General features: G+C 37.8%; 2 protein-coding genes across 2 annotated transcripts; one reads left to right on the forward strand and one right to left on the reverse strand.

The window, feature by feature from the left end:
* The first annotated feature begins 742 nt into the window (after positions 1-742).
* On the forward strand, positions 743-5,703 carry LOC115634625 (retinal homeobox protein Rx-B). The gene is made up of 3 exons (XM_030532479.1): positions 743-1,073; positions 5,092-5,309; positions 5,386-5,703. The coding sequence occupies exons 1-3, from the start codon at positions 743-745 to the stop codon at positions 5,701-5,703; spliced, it is 867 nt and encodes a 288-aa protein (XP_030388339.1).
* Positions 5,704-16,506: 10,803 nt separating this feature from the next.
* On the reverse strand, positions 16,507-17,661 carry LOC115634628 (putative gustatory receptor 59b; the record flags this gene model as incomplete). Its single annotated transcript, XM_030532483.1, has 2 exons — positions 16,870-17,661; positions 16,507-16,650 (listed from the first exon to the last, which is right to left on the reverse strand). Coding segments are annotated over exons 1-2 (936 nt in total), but the record flags the coding sequence as incomplete, so codon positions are not given.
* Between the last annotated feature and the right edge of the window lie 173 nt (positions 17,662-17,834).

The raw sequence follows: 17,834 nt of genomic DNA on the forward strand, positions 1-17,834 counted from the left end.
GGTATTTATTGCTACTTAAATGCCCAAAACTTGTTGATACTTTTCACCTCGTATTTCATGCAGACCAGCCGGAAAAACAACAGTAGAAACAGCAAGAAGAGAGCATTTTCCAGCAACGCCCACAAAATGTCGGCGCTGCGGATCGTTGGCCACCAATCAGCAGCATCTTGCTATAATTAGCCGATCGCTGCCATCTGTGCGATGAAGGGAGAGAGTTAGATCAAGAGCATGAGCGAGAGTGGGAACGAGTGCTCATATATATGCGCGACTATATGCAATGCATGTGATGGATCATGCGAGGGATCGCGCGATGGCAGCGCCAACATTGCCCTGGCGCGATCGGATTTTGAGGCTAATTTCAGTAGGCACACGACTTTGGCACGGTTTAGTATCGCGGCGACAATTATCGTAATTAACTCGTTTATGTGTTCTGTGCTAATCTAATTACCAAGTTCGCAGGATGCTAGCGGCCAGAGAAAAGAAATTAATTCAATCAGCGTCAAATTAGACGCGTTCGCTGCTCATTGCTTGTCGCTCGTCGCAGACAAATGAAGAATTTCGAAGGTTTTGACTTGCAGTGTTTCACATGGTTAATTGAATTGTGTCTGGCCAGCCCCGCAAGCGTCGTCCTCTTGGCCCAATTGTTCAATTAGCCAATTGTGCGCGTAAATTGATTGCACGAATTTCATTAAGAGCAGTGACGAGTGTACACCTCAGTCAGTGTGTGAGTGTGTCACCAAATATGTTAAACTATCAGCATGCTCTGCCCGTCGGCAGTTTGGGCAGCAATGGCAGCAGCTTTTACTACGCCTCGGCGCCGACGGCCCCACCATCGAGCACATCTTTACACTCCCTAGCCATCAATGCAGGTGAATCGAATGTATCCTCGTATTCTCCAACGCAAGTAGAGGATACTGCCCTTGATGCAGCTTACGCAAAGGATAAGCTTGGAAGCACTTCAAATGTACGAGATCTAGATAAGATGCATCGTTTCTCGGTAGGGAACCTCATTGAGCTCAAACAGGATGCCTATGTGAAAAACAAACTACAAATGGAATTGAATAACAATTTTGGTAAGAAATAGAACAAGCAATAGAAATTAAATCATATTTTAAAAAATACAATTTAAAAAAGCTAAACTGATTCATGAATCCCTAATTAACATCATTAAGATTCTTATGAAATGTAAAGTACATATTCATTGTTCTTGATATTTGGCCAAATATTTGCTGAGAAAAATTCCAAAATTTCTTTATTTTCTCGCTAATAGTTCTGCGTATCTTTGTTACTAAAATCCGTTACCAATTATATCAAAAATGATAATCCAATCTTGCAACGTGAAAGTGATGATCATTTTTGTCCGCAATTAAAACTATTTATTTGTTAGAGGTCCCAGAATACAAGTGTTACTGATATGGTGGTCTTAATTTATCTTAAATAAAATATGCAGATCGCTCTCGGTATTTAAAATTAAACAAAATATCCACGACGGTGATTTAACATTTCGAAAAGTTCTTTCATTTTGAAAACGCCTTATTTAAGCGGTGTTCTTAATTTTGAGAGCAGCTCAAGTAACACAGCAATACTATACCAAAACACATTATTCTTGTAAGTTATCTTATGTCATTTCCAAGTTTATATTTTTATTTTGCTAACTTTAATAATTTAATGAAGGTGTTACTTTTAGGCTTACGTATTTAGCTGGCTAATCAGTTCCTTACAGCTAACAAAAAATCAACTTTTTTCAAAATAGAGATTTTATCAAACAGATATTCGGTTTTTTTATGATTTGATTTAATGAGGATAATGTCGACACATTATTTTACCATGAATGACATTTACTCGTAAATGTACTTGTACTATATATGGTCGTAATGTCTGAACCTAATAGTAAAATGGTAAAATATATATTTAAGAATTTCATTTGTAATATTCACAATGTTTTAGACAAAGACTGGAAAGATAGACAACAACAAAAAACAAGTATTCTGCTTCTTATATTTTCGAACATCCTTGCACTCTTAGAGCTGGACGGATATAGCTATATCGACTCATCTTGTCATACTGTTCATATACAAGTATATATTCTGTATCATGCCTCCTGATTCTGTATATTGCATATATTTATTTCCGCTGAACTACAAATATACCCTTTGGGTACAGGGAATACACATTTATTTTGAACGCTAGAAAGACAATCAAATGAACTCATAGACACATAAAATGATAGATTTGTATATTTTATCTCTCTGTACATAATTATTTTAATTTACTCGCATGTCGCAGGGTAAATAATAGCTGTAAATAAGAGCAGTTTCTATTCAGTGTCTCTAAGGGGCCGGCCCATTAAATGCAATTAACAGCTTTTATTGTTCATAACTCAAATGGAGTAAGCTAAAACAATCATTTATATCATTTTTAAAAGATAATACTACGAGGTTCATATAATAATATTTTTATTTCTAACAGTGAGTAGTATGTATGGTCCCATGAATGGATGAAGTGGGCTACAAATATTTAAATTCAAATAACAGGTCTCTCGGCTTATTTTTTCTAGAAACTGATTATATTTTTAAATCGTTTGTGATTGTGATTTGTAAGGACTTCACCAAGCAAGTCTACGAGGCGTAATTAAATGGTTCGACTAGCTTAAATATATATTCTGGGTAATTACTTAAAAAAATGCTATGGCACAATTTCTTTGAAGAGAAAACTAAGCGCAGCACATTCGTAATTTGAAAATTTCAACCTTAATTTGAAGAATCTGTCACTTACCCATACTCGTTCGGGGCTGCTGTGAAGCACGATATTTGCAGTGTTTACTCGAATGATAAATTAATTTGAAATGAGTTGAAAATTTATGGCATTATGCGCACACACATGAATAGACAAGTGCATACGAGTATGTGCGAGTATGTATATGAAAGTGCACACAAACCCACATACAAGTACATATGTACAGACGTACTCTCGCGTTGCATGCGAAACTCATGCATGACATTTAGGTGCCATATGTGGGCGACACACGCTCATTTCTGACGCCACCAATTGCGCTCAAATGGATGACAGTGTCATCTTCATGCATTTTTGCTGTTGCGGTTGCGGTAAAATGGGGATATGGGCTATGCGGTATAAGGAAGGAACTTGGAGCTCGGGGTACGAGACTCGGTATGATCCAGGCCGACTCGGCTGTCAGCATTAAAGAGCGCTTCCCTTGTCAACATTAGACCCCAATAGGCGACATGTCGTCTCTCTGTTGCGGCTTCGTTTGTTGCTTCTTGTTGCAATAGTGCTTGTTGTACGTGTAATCAACGCTCTAATTCGTTATGAGATATGAAGTTGCATTCACATCATTGTCATTGCTGCCGTACGTAGCATATAGTATCGACTTGAATGAAAACGTTTTGTATGAATTTCGGAGCCAATTTCAAGTACAAAATTCTGGTACTTTCTACTCTTTTCATTTCTTTGCGCTAGTTCTGCATTTCCGACCACGACCACGACCAGACAACTTCAACATTGTCAACATGACAAAACGTAATCAAAGCTGACATGATATTCCCTCAGAGGCCGCATGCCTTTGAACAGCCGAAACGTCGACCGTGCGCCTATATTTTCCAAGTGGAGCATAAAAAACCAAGACAGCATACATGTAACCAGCTACCGAGGCAGTCAGTCAGACAGCAGGCCCGTCCATCAGCCCATTTCCCGCTGGTGCAGTAAATCGCTTGGGCGTGTATTTATTTTCGTCGCTGTGGATGCGTTGCAACGGATTGTAACATGTGCCGTTTACCCTATTCCTATTCCTTCACATCCGCGTGCATTGCACAGATACGAGTATCTGATTGAGGCTAACCTCCGTCCCTCCCTCACTCCCTCCCTCCCTCACTCCCTGCCGCCCTTTCGATTTCAGTTGCAGTTTTTTATCAAGCTACTCATACAACTGATTTTTTATCGTTCGATTCGGATCCAGTGGCAATTCAAATTAAAGATCTTTCCTTCTTGTTTTTATGGAGTTATCTCTGGGGCATTCCAGTTGCTTGCACGCCTGAAGGAACACTCAACTGCACGGTGATCTACGACGAAATCTGTGAATGGTTTTGCTGACAAATTGAGACAAATGGCGTGGGTAAGAGTTTTCGTTTTTTAAGGGGTAACTAAAAAAGAGGCATTGCGTAAAAAAAACGAAATTCAATACCAAAATAGCCAATGTAAACTCTTAATTTAAAGTTTTATATCCACTTCTTCGGCCTAATTGTGTTTCAATGTGATGTGAGCCTTCTGTGGAGATACAATGTACTTAGTCAGATATGTGGGAAGAAAGAGGTATTATTTTATAAAAACATACAGAACAAACAGATTCTTAAAAAAAACCTTTTCTGTCAAATAATACTTTTTGCAAACTGGATTTAAATGTACTGCATTCTTTTATTTAATTTAGAGTGAAAAATTATGAAAAACGTCATTTTCTAAATTTATTTTTTATTGTAATTTTCAGATGCTCACATACATTTGTACTCTTATGTATTTATTAACAATTTTATACTTATTCTCGCTGCATTGCCCCATAAATGTCAATTATGCTCTTTGAGCTCTAGCCACAGATGCGAAATCAATTAGAGAAAGTTAAACAGAAACGCATAATCTTTCTTAATGTCACAATTTCACTTTAATTAATAGGTCGTTAAAGTGCTTGTATGATGTCGACGCGTCGGCAACTAAAATTAGTAGACAGCTGTCTGCCATTGTCGTCAAAAGATATTTTATAGCCGTGCCATTTGTTTATTACCGCCAACAACAGCAACAACAGAACCACACCGAGTAAAAGGATCAAACAGAATGCAAAATTTTATGTTCGTGCCCATAAAAACGACCAAATTCTTGAGGTGCCAAATTAATAGATTTTTGAGCATCATCAACGCGTTTTCCCTGCCAAAGCACTCATCGATTATTTACGATACTGTATGGACGCCTGGGGGGCATTTGCAGCATTCCACGAAATCCAATTGAAACTCCCGAGAGATCTTTAATAAATTTTACGGCTTCATAATTGTTACTAAATGCGAACCGCGTGCGCTCTTCACATTGCAGGCGGCGCCAGCGATTACAACAACAGCGGCGGCGGCAACAGCAGCTGTCTAGCCGCAGGCGGACACGGGCACTCTCGCAAACCCCGCCGTAATCGGACCACCTTCAGCTCTGCCCAGCTGACGGCCCTGGAGAAGGTTTTCGAGCGCACTCACTATCCGGATGCGTTTGTGCGCGAGGAACTCGCCACCAAAGTGAATCTGAGCGAGGCACGTGTGCAGGTGAGCCCCAGGCATTTTCCCTTACACCTACCTACTTGTACACCTAGCACCTTAACGAATTCAATACCGCTTACAGGTCTGGTTTCAAAATCGACGTGCCAAATTTCGCCGAAACGAGCGGAGCGTCAGTACGGGACGCCCACTGCTGGACACGGCCCCACAACTGGTTCCACCCATCACCAACGCCCACAAGTATCCAAATCTGACGCATGCAGGGGCATCCGGAGCTTATGCATTAAATTTTCCACCACTCGAACTGCGCAGCTACCAGAATTATGCAAATTGCTATGCCGGCTTTGGCTCCACACCCGTAAGCGGCACCGGTGGCTCTTTTTTCGGCGCCTCCAACTACTATGTGGCCAACTATGCGAAGAATGCCTATCCGCCACTGTGATAGTAATGACTGGCTTCTCCATATATAAATTTATATCTAATTTAGACAAATTGAGTTGATATCTTATGCCAATGTATTCAAATTATTTTCTAAATACCTGACTAATATTTATACAATCTTAAAGCAATAAACTAGTTTTAATACAATTATATACTTACAAATAAACATTAAAAAAATTAAATGATTGGTTGATGATTATACTAATTACTTCTATTATTTTTCCAAACCCAACTACCTGAGAAATTCTATAAAATTTTAGAAACTAAGTGTTCCTCTAGCAGGAAATTGTGTCGATATATTACAGCTGTGAGCAAAATAACGGAGATAAAAGAAAGTTAAAATTAAGTAAACTTATTTCAAGCAACTAGAAATGATTGGGGATTAGCGGGCATTCGAACTAAACCAAAAGATTGGCCGTCTTTAAATGCTTAATCCAAATCGCTTACACATTTCCTCCCTTTATATTTAAATACGAGCCCAAGATTTATGTCAAATCTAAAATGCTTAAGCAATTAATTTTACAAAACTGCAAATAACATATCACATTCATTCATTCAATTATTCATTTCCATATATTAATTTAACATTCACAGGAAAGCTTAAGGTGAGAGCTGGTGTTTGTGTTGAAAGGTCTTGATCCGTATGTGTAGCTTGCACGTGTTAATTTGGATAATAAAGCTTAATTAAAATGAAAACAAACGCCCAACCAGATAGACAAACAATGCCTCAGTCAAACAGGGAAAACTTTCTAAAGCCACCCGGCAATGTGTTACCGCAATAAAGGTGCGTTAGAATGAAGCCCAAATAGAATTTCGAGGCAATTAAGAGACAGATTGGCATAATAAATACAAACTAAAATACAAACACATACATATACTTGTAGTCCCCATCCATACGTACTCGTAACTATGAAAAAAGACGTAGACAGGCATATACATATATGTACATATGTGTGACTAAAAGAAAAGCAACACTCGAAAGTTTACATAAATAATTCATTCTTACGCACTTTTGATGTCCTAATTCAGGCTTGACTTCATTCAGATTATAAGCAGTTGTCTTCGCAACACTATTAGCTCAACAAACTATCGCTCCCACCACATTAAAAACTGCCTCATTAATTTAACAATTTACTAAAAGGTTTTATTTATATTTGTTTAGTTTTTAAAAATGTTTATCAAATGAACCAAAGTTATAAACAAATATTCTAAACATGAGTACACAGCCCTGTTGGCATTCTATACAGACAATGTATAATTTTTCTTCTGCAAGAGTAAAATAGTACCTCAACCTACTGGAATGTTGGACCAGCAGGTGGAATATACAACTTGAACCAACTAATTGCACCAAAGTATGCTTTACATCCATGTACCTCATCAGTTCTTAATTGGGAATTTTTATTTAAAACATTAAAACATTATTTTTCCCTTTCTAATTCTTATCATGCTTGGCAAAAGTAATTTTAAGATTTAGCTCAGATCAGTTTTTCAAAACTATTCATGTCCATTTGCCTGCCAGCACAACGCAAGAAACTTGTTTTGTAAAAAGCTAGAATAACAATGCTCATAAATATTCTATGAGCCCTAAACGGGAGTAGTTCCCCCGACATTGGTGATATTCCACGACACTCATCGAATTGGCTATAATAAATAAAAAAAAGTTTGTTTATAATAAATAATATGGCTACAAAAAAAGGAATGATTTTGTTCCCTACGTTCGATTTGACATAAACCTGGTCTGGATATACATATGTTAAGCTTGAGAAGTTCTGCCTTATACATACGAGTACATTAAACGGATATAGGTTAGAGAAATAAACTAACTCTTGTTCAGATAGATGCAGCATTACAAATGAAAGAAATTTCTTCATCCGCTGAATAGAGAAAAGGAAAGGGCGGTAATACTATAGTTCAACCACATACCACATAGGAGTATAGTACAGCTATCTATTTCATAGAAAAAAGGTTAACAAGTATGTAAAATTGCGAAAGGCAAATAAAAATTCCTTTTGCAAGAAATAACAGAGCGCAAGGAGCAAGGAAAAATGTAAATTAACATTTGGAATGTGAACGGTTTCGCAACTAATTTGCATAAAGAGCACGCAAAGTGTGTGTAAAGTGAGAGCGCGACTATCTGTGTGTGTGTATATATATGTATATGACTTTGAATAAAACATTTTTATAATATTTACAAAATTGCAATAATGGTTAAAGGACGCAAGAACAAAGAGCAAGACAATAGGACACAAAACGCAAAAATGCGTACCAGTACTCGTATTGTTCTTTTTTGAAATGCCAATGCCGCAAATAGTTACAGTTGGGAGCGATGCGGAAAACAATGCGACATTTGCTGACAAGCAACATGTTGCGATCCTTGCCACAAAGGATATAACATTTTATGCGACCAACACACACAGTGCAAAAATGCCCCCGGGCAATGCTTAGGAGTGTTTTGAAATCAAAACGGCCAACGGAAATGCCGGAACAAACGAGCGCTTGTCCGAGTCACATGTCAAAGACAACTATTTGGGTCGAGCAGTACTTGTACTACCCGTACTACTTGTGATGAGTGAGGCATGCAATAAACCGAACTGCCAACACTTCTACTGCAAGGAGCTGCCTCCGGCGAATTTGCATGCAAATGTCAACATTCACGCGCCACGCGCCTTCAAGCCTCTAAAAGGAAGAGCCGCAGCGAAAGCAAAAGGGTACTCTATAATTAGGTGATAATTTTGCGTCTGTTAAAAAGCAATTATTTATTTTAAAACTAATGAATGGGTACACACGGAGAACCCACCACATGTGGGCTGCCTTCATCATCTGTGTGCGCATCGCTTCGTTCCCTCCTGGGGTCGGGCACGGAAGGCAGCGGCAGCGGCATGTCAAGGGCACAGCCACTGTCACATGAAAGACGAGACGCAGCCCTCTTGACAGCTTCTTAATGCCATGCCGACACAAGTGATGGACACAGATGGAGATGAGGGGGATGAGGGGGATGAGATGAGATTTGTGGTCGTGCCGGTAATTGCAACCTTCTGCATTTGTCGGCGACTTTTCCGCCAGCTTGTAGTAGGTCCTCCAATGTACTGTCAAAATATGTCAAGTAGGCTATAATCTTGATGGATATATTTCATCATGTGATATAGAGCAGTTAGCACATATTTACCGTCATTGTCGTGTTAGGACAATAACAACAATTTCATTTATTCCGAAAATTTTCAATATGACCGACAATTTTGTTCCAGTCCAATAATTTTGTTCTCCACCCATACCATATTCATATTGAACCATATATTGAATAAGTGAGCGTTACATTGAATTTATAAAACACTTCGATTCCGCCAAAATATGATGAACAAAACTAGGCCAAGTGAGAGTAAAATTAGTAGGAAATTGTTTGGAACACAACATGAGGCTCTATCATTTTCCAATATTTCTCTTAGGCGACCCTCCAGATTCGTATAATAGAGAGCAGTAAATGTGTTTGGCTGAATTTTCCTAACGCCACAGGAAGCGGCAAGATCGTCAGCCAAATGAAATGTATAGTTCAAGCACATGACGTGACTATACGAGTTGGTCATATTGTAAACCACTTGACCATTAGGAAAACATTCAAAGCTTCTTATGTTGTTCACTTTAAGCTTATCACAATACGAGACAGTGCTGCTGCGAAAGACAATTAGGAACGCAGATGGATCCCTCTCTGAGTAAAACACACTGTACGGCTCCCCGCGTTTCATGAGCTTGCCGCCATATTTCAATAATAAATCTAACGGATAGCTTCCAGAACAATGCTTTTTCATGGTTCCATTGAAGAGTCGCTTGCAGCGAGTTGTGAAACGTTGATAGCTAGTTACTGTCTTCATTTTCAATACTTCGTATGAATTGCAAATTTTATAAATATATTTGTGTATTATAAATTTTCAAAACTATGAAAATAATAAAATGATTGCTTAGGCTTTCGTACAATCATAAATATTTAAAGTCTTTCACATTTTCAATAAATAAATTATTTACTATGCTTAAATTAATGGCGTTTAACATTGATTTAAATTATTAGCGATGATATCAATGTTGGGAGAATTAGAAGCAATAGTGCAATATAAGAAGGATAATGCAAGAAGCATTATTTAATAAATGCTACGAATGAATGGTCTCGAGAGCTAATGGTCTGGAATTGGATGCAAATTGTCGGGGTCCAGTACACTAAAAATGAACATGACATCATAAAACGCTATATCGAATCGAAATAATAATAAAACTAACACTTAATTATAAAAAATACTCGTATGTATGCATGGACAATTTAAAGTTCACTTAAACAGTTGCGAACGCTCTCTATTGTCTTCGACAAAGATTAACTTAATATTTACGAACATGAAGAAATAGAACCAAAATGACGCCTTAGATAATACTCTGCTCCATTAGCAATGGTAATTTCTTCGCTTAAATTCTCGTATATGCAAAATAAAGACATAAAGACACCAACTTCTCGATTTGAATAGAATTAATGACTGAATTGATTAGCATTTTGTGTTAATATATTTAAACATTTTCAATAACTATGACTAAGCAACCGCATGTGAAAATGATAAACAAGCAAATGAACTATAATATTTTATTTTATGTTAATGACTGACTGAGATAACACGCTAAAATTTCAGAGTGCTTCCCAAAATCCCACAATAAAAAGCTATTTTTGATTTTCTTTTGTCTGCTAAGGCGCTGCCGAATAGGTAGTCCAGATGTTTTGATTTTATTTTGTTTACAAGATACCAAACGAACCGGTTATCAGTTCAACGTTTGATATCATGCGGCCTACACAGTATATATTATATTTTGAAATCCAGTTAGAAATCGATTGTGCCCAATATTTCCACTTAACTGTTAGGAGGAATATTTAACAAAGCTTCACACATTTTTATATTTTTGACGCATTTCACCAATTTCTGGTCGAACCAGACCAGCAACTGACAGCACTGTCTGTGCCTAAAACTCAATAAAAAGCAGTGGTCCAGAACGCTTACAGCTTATAACGTAGAATCCGTCCAGCCGTGTACACCTCCAGTCATCTCCTAACAAAATGCGTGCCTTTGTTAATATCGTTGCTGTGCTTTTCGCGCTGCTGAGCCTAGCGGCGGCTCTGCCACAGTTTGGATTCCCAGGCAGTTACGGCGGCTATGGTGGTGGTCTCGGCGGCTACGGCGGCTACGGGGGCCTTGGTGGTGGACTTGGCTATGGTGGCCTCGGCGGCTATTACCCTGGATACGGCGGTGGATATGGTGGCGGTGGCGCCGCTTCAAGCGCATCAGCTGCATCATCTGCAGGAGGATTTGGTTATGGACGATAGTGACGTAATTTATACATATAGATTTATTTAAGTATATTTTCAAAAAATAAAATACATTTTAAAAACATAATTAAAAAAAGGGTATGTAATTGTCTGACATTTCTTTGCAGCTATTAGGCTTAGGCCCTGGAATTTCGTTAAATTTCGGTATCAGTCTTGACACTTGAAAACAAGAAGCAGCTATACTACAAGCGTATATGTGTTTGTTAAATAAACATTTTAAAAAGTTTTTCATCATGCCAAGAAAATATTTAAAACTTTTACTGCACTTTACGTAAGCATGCAAAAAATGAACTTTCACTTAGTTCAGCAGCTGGTTGAGCACAAAGTTCGCGTTAAGTTCGTAGCTGCTTGCCATGCTTCCAACAACCCACAACCCACAACCAACAACCAACAACAGCTGACACACATCTTTAACCCAAATACGACAAGAACAACAACAACAACAAGTATAACAATGGCACACCACTTGGCAAAATCAATGCAGGCAGAAGGCAGAAGGCAGCATCGGCAGCAGCATCCTTACTGCAATGCAGTTCATATTTCGCTTTGAATTTTCGGCCGCATTCAACTTGGGGCAGATCCGCCCCACTCCACACTCATTTATATGCGCCCATGCCTTTGTGCTCAGTTTAGTTTTTGGGTTAACAAACCTGTGGAGCATAATGCAAGCATCTTGAACACTAGTGAAAGTGATTGGATATGTAAATTTGCCAAGTTAGAAGCAATGTTTAACAATGAGAAACCGACCGGGTCAGTTTCAATAACCGGCTTTTAAAAAGCGCCTAAAAAGCGCATTAATGTTCAAATTTGTTCAACAAAAGCCAAAACATCAAAGTTCACATGAATATCACAATACTATCTGTGCTTGATCCAACTCAAACTAAATGAATGCACTAATATTCTGTTGCCAAATATTTTTACATTTTTTATTTATTTTCTGGTAAAAACGCGCGGTTTTATTTGAAATAATTGGGTAAATGCCTGATTTTCTTGTATGTATTATACGGACACGTTTATAAAATACAATTTTAAAATGTTCCATGCCATATGGTGGAGTTGAATAAACTCAGAACAAGCAACAACATCTAACTCCACCAGTACTCTTCTTTCAAAACAATTTTGCGTAATCTAGCAGAAAGTCAAATGCCATATTAAAGAAGTAGAGCCAATGTTATATGTTAGGCATGGTATATTGAAAGTATGATCAACATAACAAGAGTAAATGCCAGTCTGTAAGCGTGAACTTTTAAACCATAACAGCTGGGAAGTCACTCTTAACAACATAACTTTTTTGTTTATTAAAATATTCAAACAAACTTGTTTAATAAAGTGTTCATATACATAGCTGACGTAAAAACGATTGGTTTAAAAATCAATCTTAGCTTAGTACAATATCATAAAAGTGGTTGGTTTAAAAATCAATCTTAGCTTAGTACAATATCATAAAACTGCATCACTATATAATCTGAAATCTTATATTTTCAGCTACCTCCGGCCGAATCCTAACTCCGGTAAGTCTTGGAATTTTGAACTCAAATTTGGCATATACATCCAGTTCGTGGTTATTTGTCCGTATGCCAAGTGTCATCAGGATAGGTCAATTCTGAAGAAAGTTATAGCCATAAAATCGCTGCCCATGCGCTGCTTGTAGCTCTGCCCGCTGCGCTGCCCGCTGCTGTTGTTGCTGCTTTGGTTCAACTTTCTGCTGAATACATAAACGCATATAAGCACGCATAGACACGATTCTGATGTAAATGTATGCTGTTAAAACTGTACATAAACATGTCTTTAATTTAATTAAATAATTTAATTAATATGCTTTTTTTAATTATTTAAAAAAAATTTTTTTCATTTTTTCCTTTTTGGTGGGAGGTACAGGGTATTTAAGAGTTGAGCTTGCTCGACTTTAGCATTTTTCTTGTTTTTATGTACATCGACTGCATTGTTGTCGATGAAAAATAAATAAATAAAAAATTAAATAAAAAAAATAATTGTATCTCCATTTATATTTCACATGTATTGCAATTAAGCGAGTTGGCATGAAAGGCTGATCAATTATTAGCAAATTCGAAAAGTAATTAAGGCTTAAGAGTTGAAATAAATATATAAAAGGATTAAAATTTTTAGTTTCAATTTCAAATTCAGAAGAGTCTAAACAGAAACGCATATGTCTACTAAGTATAAGTAGTAAGAGGCATTGAAAAGATCAAAACCCAACCACGACTATTAAAAGCGTCATATATCATTATTTTTTCCGCCTGATCCCTGCATATATCTGTGGTGGCATACAATACTCCAACGAACAGGAAACTTGCCGATTAACGTTTTCTTTTCTTTCTCAGTATTTTCTTTATAAATGTTAGTACAATAAATTGGTACCGAAATTAGTAATCCATTAAAAATAATATAGAAATGCATCTAAATAAAACTCTGGTTATTTTTGATGAAATATTTCAAGTTTTCTTAAAGGTAAGAGTACCTGGCTGCGAAATTTGATGGATTAGTGTGCAAATTAGTTTCCTGTCTGGCAATGGCTGTAAACTTCAAGCACTTTTAAAAGCACCTTAAGAACTGCATTTCCTTCAGGCATATTGACAACTCATGCGACCACAACATGAGAGATACGATTTTTTAACGACGTTACTGGTTTGTTCATTAAAAGCTCCACCGCTGCATAGCTGCTGGCATCTTATGGCATTGTAAGCATGCACACAAGAATCGTATTCCTGCCCATCATTTATGTACGTGTACAGGACACAACGCTTGCATTCACGAAAGTCTAGCCAACATATTGTGATTTTTGAATTTATGTCGAATGATGCCTGCCACGAGCAAAAGGCAAGAGGACAAAGTAATGCAAGCCAACCTATAGTATTCAGCGAATTCTTGACACAAACTATCATTGATGCTCCCCACAGAGCTTTCCCCTGAGCCGGCCGAGCTAGCCACTGACTGTGACTGCGGCCATAGCCATAGCCATTCAATGCAGGCACAAAAGCCGTTCCAGCTGCTGCCACTGTTGATGGCGTTGATATGTCCTTCTCAGAGCATTTGGTAAAGACGACAGGCATGTCGATGTCGCGCCATTGTGCTGCGGCTACTATGGACGATGACGTTTGCACAATTTCCCTCATTCTTGGCCGCATTCAAGTGGCCGTTGCTTCCTCGCTTTGTTGTACTCGTAGTGGTCCCTGCTGGCTGAATAATATAATAACGCGTTTATAGTGTCTTTTCAGTATTTTATGATGCCAGCCAGCCGGCTAGGTGGCAATATTTTGTGCGCGGCTGTTTGCCATTCAGTTTTACAAAGTCATACATAAAGAAACATGAGTAATGATAACTGGTTGCCAACCTGGACTACCTATCCAAAACCCAGTCAGGGTGAACGCAAGAGTGGAATGGATGCACTTGAACCTACATATAGTAGCTTTGCTGCCGTACTCGCGACTTTCTAGTTCAAAGGATATATCATACCTTACCTCTGAAACTTAATATATTTACTTCGAGAGATCTTTCTGTGTGCGACACATATACTTATATATAAACTTAACTGGCTGGTAAAAATATTATATGGAATTGAACAATTGGATCAATTTTTAAATAAATATTTAAATTATTTTGAGATAAGCAAGTGCTAAAGAAGCAAGATCTTTTATATTATTTCTCTTATTTCTAAATCGAACAGCAAAGGGCACAAACTATTTTATATATCAGTATAAAAAGACGAGTTGATAACGCCATATCCATTTTTCGGTCTGTACGTCTGTAAGAAGAAAAATATCTCTGTAAGTACAGAAGCTAGAATAACCAAACTAGGCATTCTTAATATTATTATTCCCCTAAATTATACCCCCACCCCCCACTCCATGCATGTTCTTTCAGTTGTAAATAATGTGAAGTACGTAAAACGTTTATCAAAAATTACAGCAATTGCAAACAAAAAGAAAGTAAATCGAACAATTCTATTTAAATTGCCCTAAAATATGCCACACTTGTTTTGATTGGAGTCTTTGAGTTCCTGTCAATGCAAGCCGCCCGCTCGTCATTCAGTCAGTTAGTCATTCAGTCAAACAGTTCGTGAGAATCAAACACGGAAAGGGTGGAGCAGCCGGCCAAGTTGTTGTTGCTGCGGCTAAAGTGCAAATTTTCCCCTAAAATATGTCAATCGAAATGTATGTAAATCACAGAGTAATTTGCATTTTGAGCGGCCGTACAATTGAATGCACGACTGTTGCTGGCAACACGTGAATTATTGCGACAATTTTGACAATTGGCAAACGCTCAGGCCGAGGTTGAGGCTGAGCCACGCCCATCATCCGTCCACCATATTCTAACGCACACACACACACACACACTCACAGAAAATCTAAAGACTGACATCTGGTGACTGACGGCCTGTTGTTGGTGTGGGCTCACAAGCACATGTAAATATTTACATATTGTATATATATATGTATGTATATATAAGTATATACTATATATAGTGTGGTTGGGTGCTGTACAAACTTGTGCCGTCCTCACGTGCTCATAAATCTTACACATCAACATAATTGCGTTGACGTGTTCATACTAATTTAAACGTTTTGATATAAGCTGTTGATTTAACTTCACACTCGCCCCCATGTCTTTCTAAGGAGTCGCTGCTCAAATTTCCATTAAGTGATTCAAAAACCGACACGTTTCCTGGTGAAAAACTAAAAAACAAAAAACAAAAAATAAATTTAGCGTGGAATGGATGGGTTTTTTGTTTGTTTAAGCGAATTTATTTCCCTAAATTATATTTTGATTTATTTTATTTATTTATGTTGTACATAGAACATACACATATGTATCAATGCTGTTCACCTGTGTCTGACATGTGTGTGTGTGTGTTTATGACACAACTTTCATCACGTACGAACAGAGCAGATGTGCATACGCCAAAAAGTATGCAACGGCAAAACGTGATTTCGTTTTATATTTCAACTTTGCTGTCAAAGCAGAATTTATTTGCTGAACGCATTCATTTGGAAATTATCAAACCGGAAATTATTGGCTGCCAGAATCCAAGAGTGCACAGCTAGTGCTTCTCTCTCACGTATGTTGCTGCTGTTCTACTTGTAGTTGTTCCTTCTTCGACATAAAAGCAATTCAATTTTTTCGTTATCAATTTGTGCATTTTTGCTTAGCTTGTTACAGAATATACATAACAAATTTGTGTGTACGAGCTTGTATGTAAAGATAGTGTGTTGCTCAGGCGACGTTATTCGACTATGCGTGCAACAAAATGATTTATTTACAATCGGCTAAGCTAACGCCAGTTTATGACTACAGATTTGAATGCCGGATTACGAACCTGAATTCCTTTTAGTGAGGGTAGTATTCGTACATTAAATACAATGTTTGCACTTTGTTTATAAACATATTTTTTAAGAACTTACAATTTATTTATGTACATTTCCAATTTCTTAAATATATATGAAACTGCATCAACACAATGGAATACGCTGTAATAGAGCACATCATCTTGAACCACAACTTTTGATTTGCTTGAAAAAGTCCGCATACCCACAAATTTATTTTGGAACTGCTCGCATAAATCACAAAGTCATTTAGCTATATAAATGAAAGAAAAATATTATTCCAGTACGAAATTTGTGAACCTAGAACTTTAAAATATATAAACATACAAGAGAAATATAAGAGAATTAAAAAATATTGGAGCATATTGGGTATAGTAGAAAGTTGAGTCAAAAAAATACTTTAATGGGTATTAATAAGAATTAATTGGGTGTGATTTTCGAAGATTTTATCTTCTGTCACACGAAAACGCACCTCTCTGAACCATCGGCATTCGGTCAGTTCATGCCGCGGCCACTGCTGATATTGCAGCACCAAATCACACATTAGATCCAGCAAATAAAAGTCTAGGGTGCGTGCCACATGAATAGATAGTCCGAAAGCAATCAAATATGCGGGCGTATCGAAGGAGAATGTGAAGAGCAGCCCCAAATAGGTATTGATAATACTTGTGACCACGTAGTCAAAACGCGAAGCCAACATTTGGAAACTGTAGACCTGGTTAATGCGCAATGAGGTCCGGGTGAGCACGGCGTGTAATGCCCTCAGATGACGCAGATGTTCCACATCCTTACTCGTTGGTTTATTAACTCCCGTACGCTGGCTTAGATCAGTTAACTCGTTGTTGACAAAGTAAAAAGCACGCGCTATATGCCACAAAGCCAGGTAGTAGCCAAAGGTGGTTGTGATAATCAGGTTCAAGGCGTTCATATAAAACAATAAGCCCGGCAGTATCCACCATTTATATTCCATGGCCATAATGACGGCGTGAATCCAATTCGAAATGCACAGGTAAAAAACAGTTGCGAACTTCGCATAGAATAGGTATCCAAAATATCTATCCATGTGTTGGCAATAGACTCGCTGCTTTTTCAGTATTCCCAACCACACCTGTGTGATAACTTCGCCAATTCTCTCCAGTTCACAATCCCGACTGCGGCGGGATATCAACGAATACAATATGGTAGCATAGTTGACCGAGACGAGCACATAAGTGGTTAGCCACATCAAGCGCGTAGAGTCTTTGTTTTTTTCCGAAAAATGCATGTATCCCACTCCAAACCGTATCAATATGGGGAGTACAAATATAGTTAACACATTCATAAACAGTGCATATGAGCTGCTTAATCTCGTTGATCGAAAACTTGAGCCAGCTTTTCTGAGCGCAGTTATGCCAATGATAAAACCATAGTCCAAATAAACCCGGATTATTCGTTCCA

Source organism: Scaptodrosophila lebanonensis, unplaced genomic scaffold (genome assembly GCF_003285725.1).
Source record: "Scaptodrosophila lebanonensis strain 11010-0011.00,11010-0021.00 unplaced genomic scaffold, SlebRS2 tig00000001-arrow-pilon, whole genome shotgun sequence".
NCBI classification, from domain to species: Eukaryota; Metazoa; Arthropoda; class Insecta; order Diptera; family Drosophilidae; genus Scaptodrosophila; species Scaptodrosophila lebanonensis.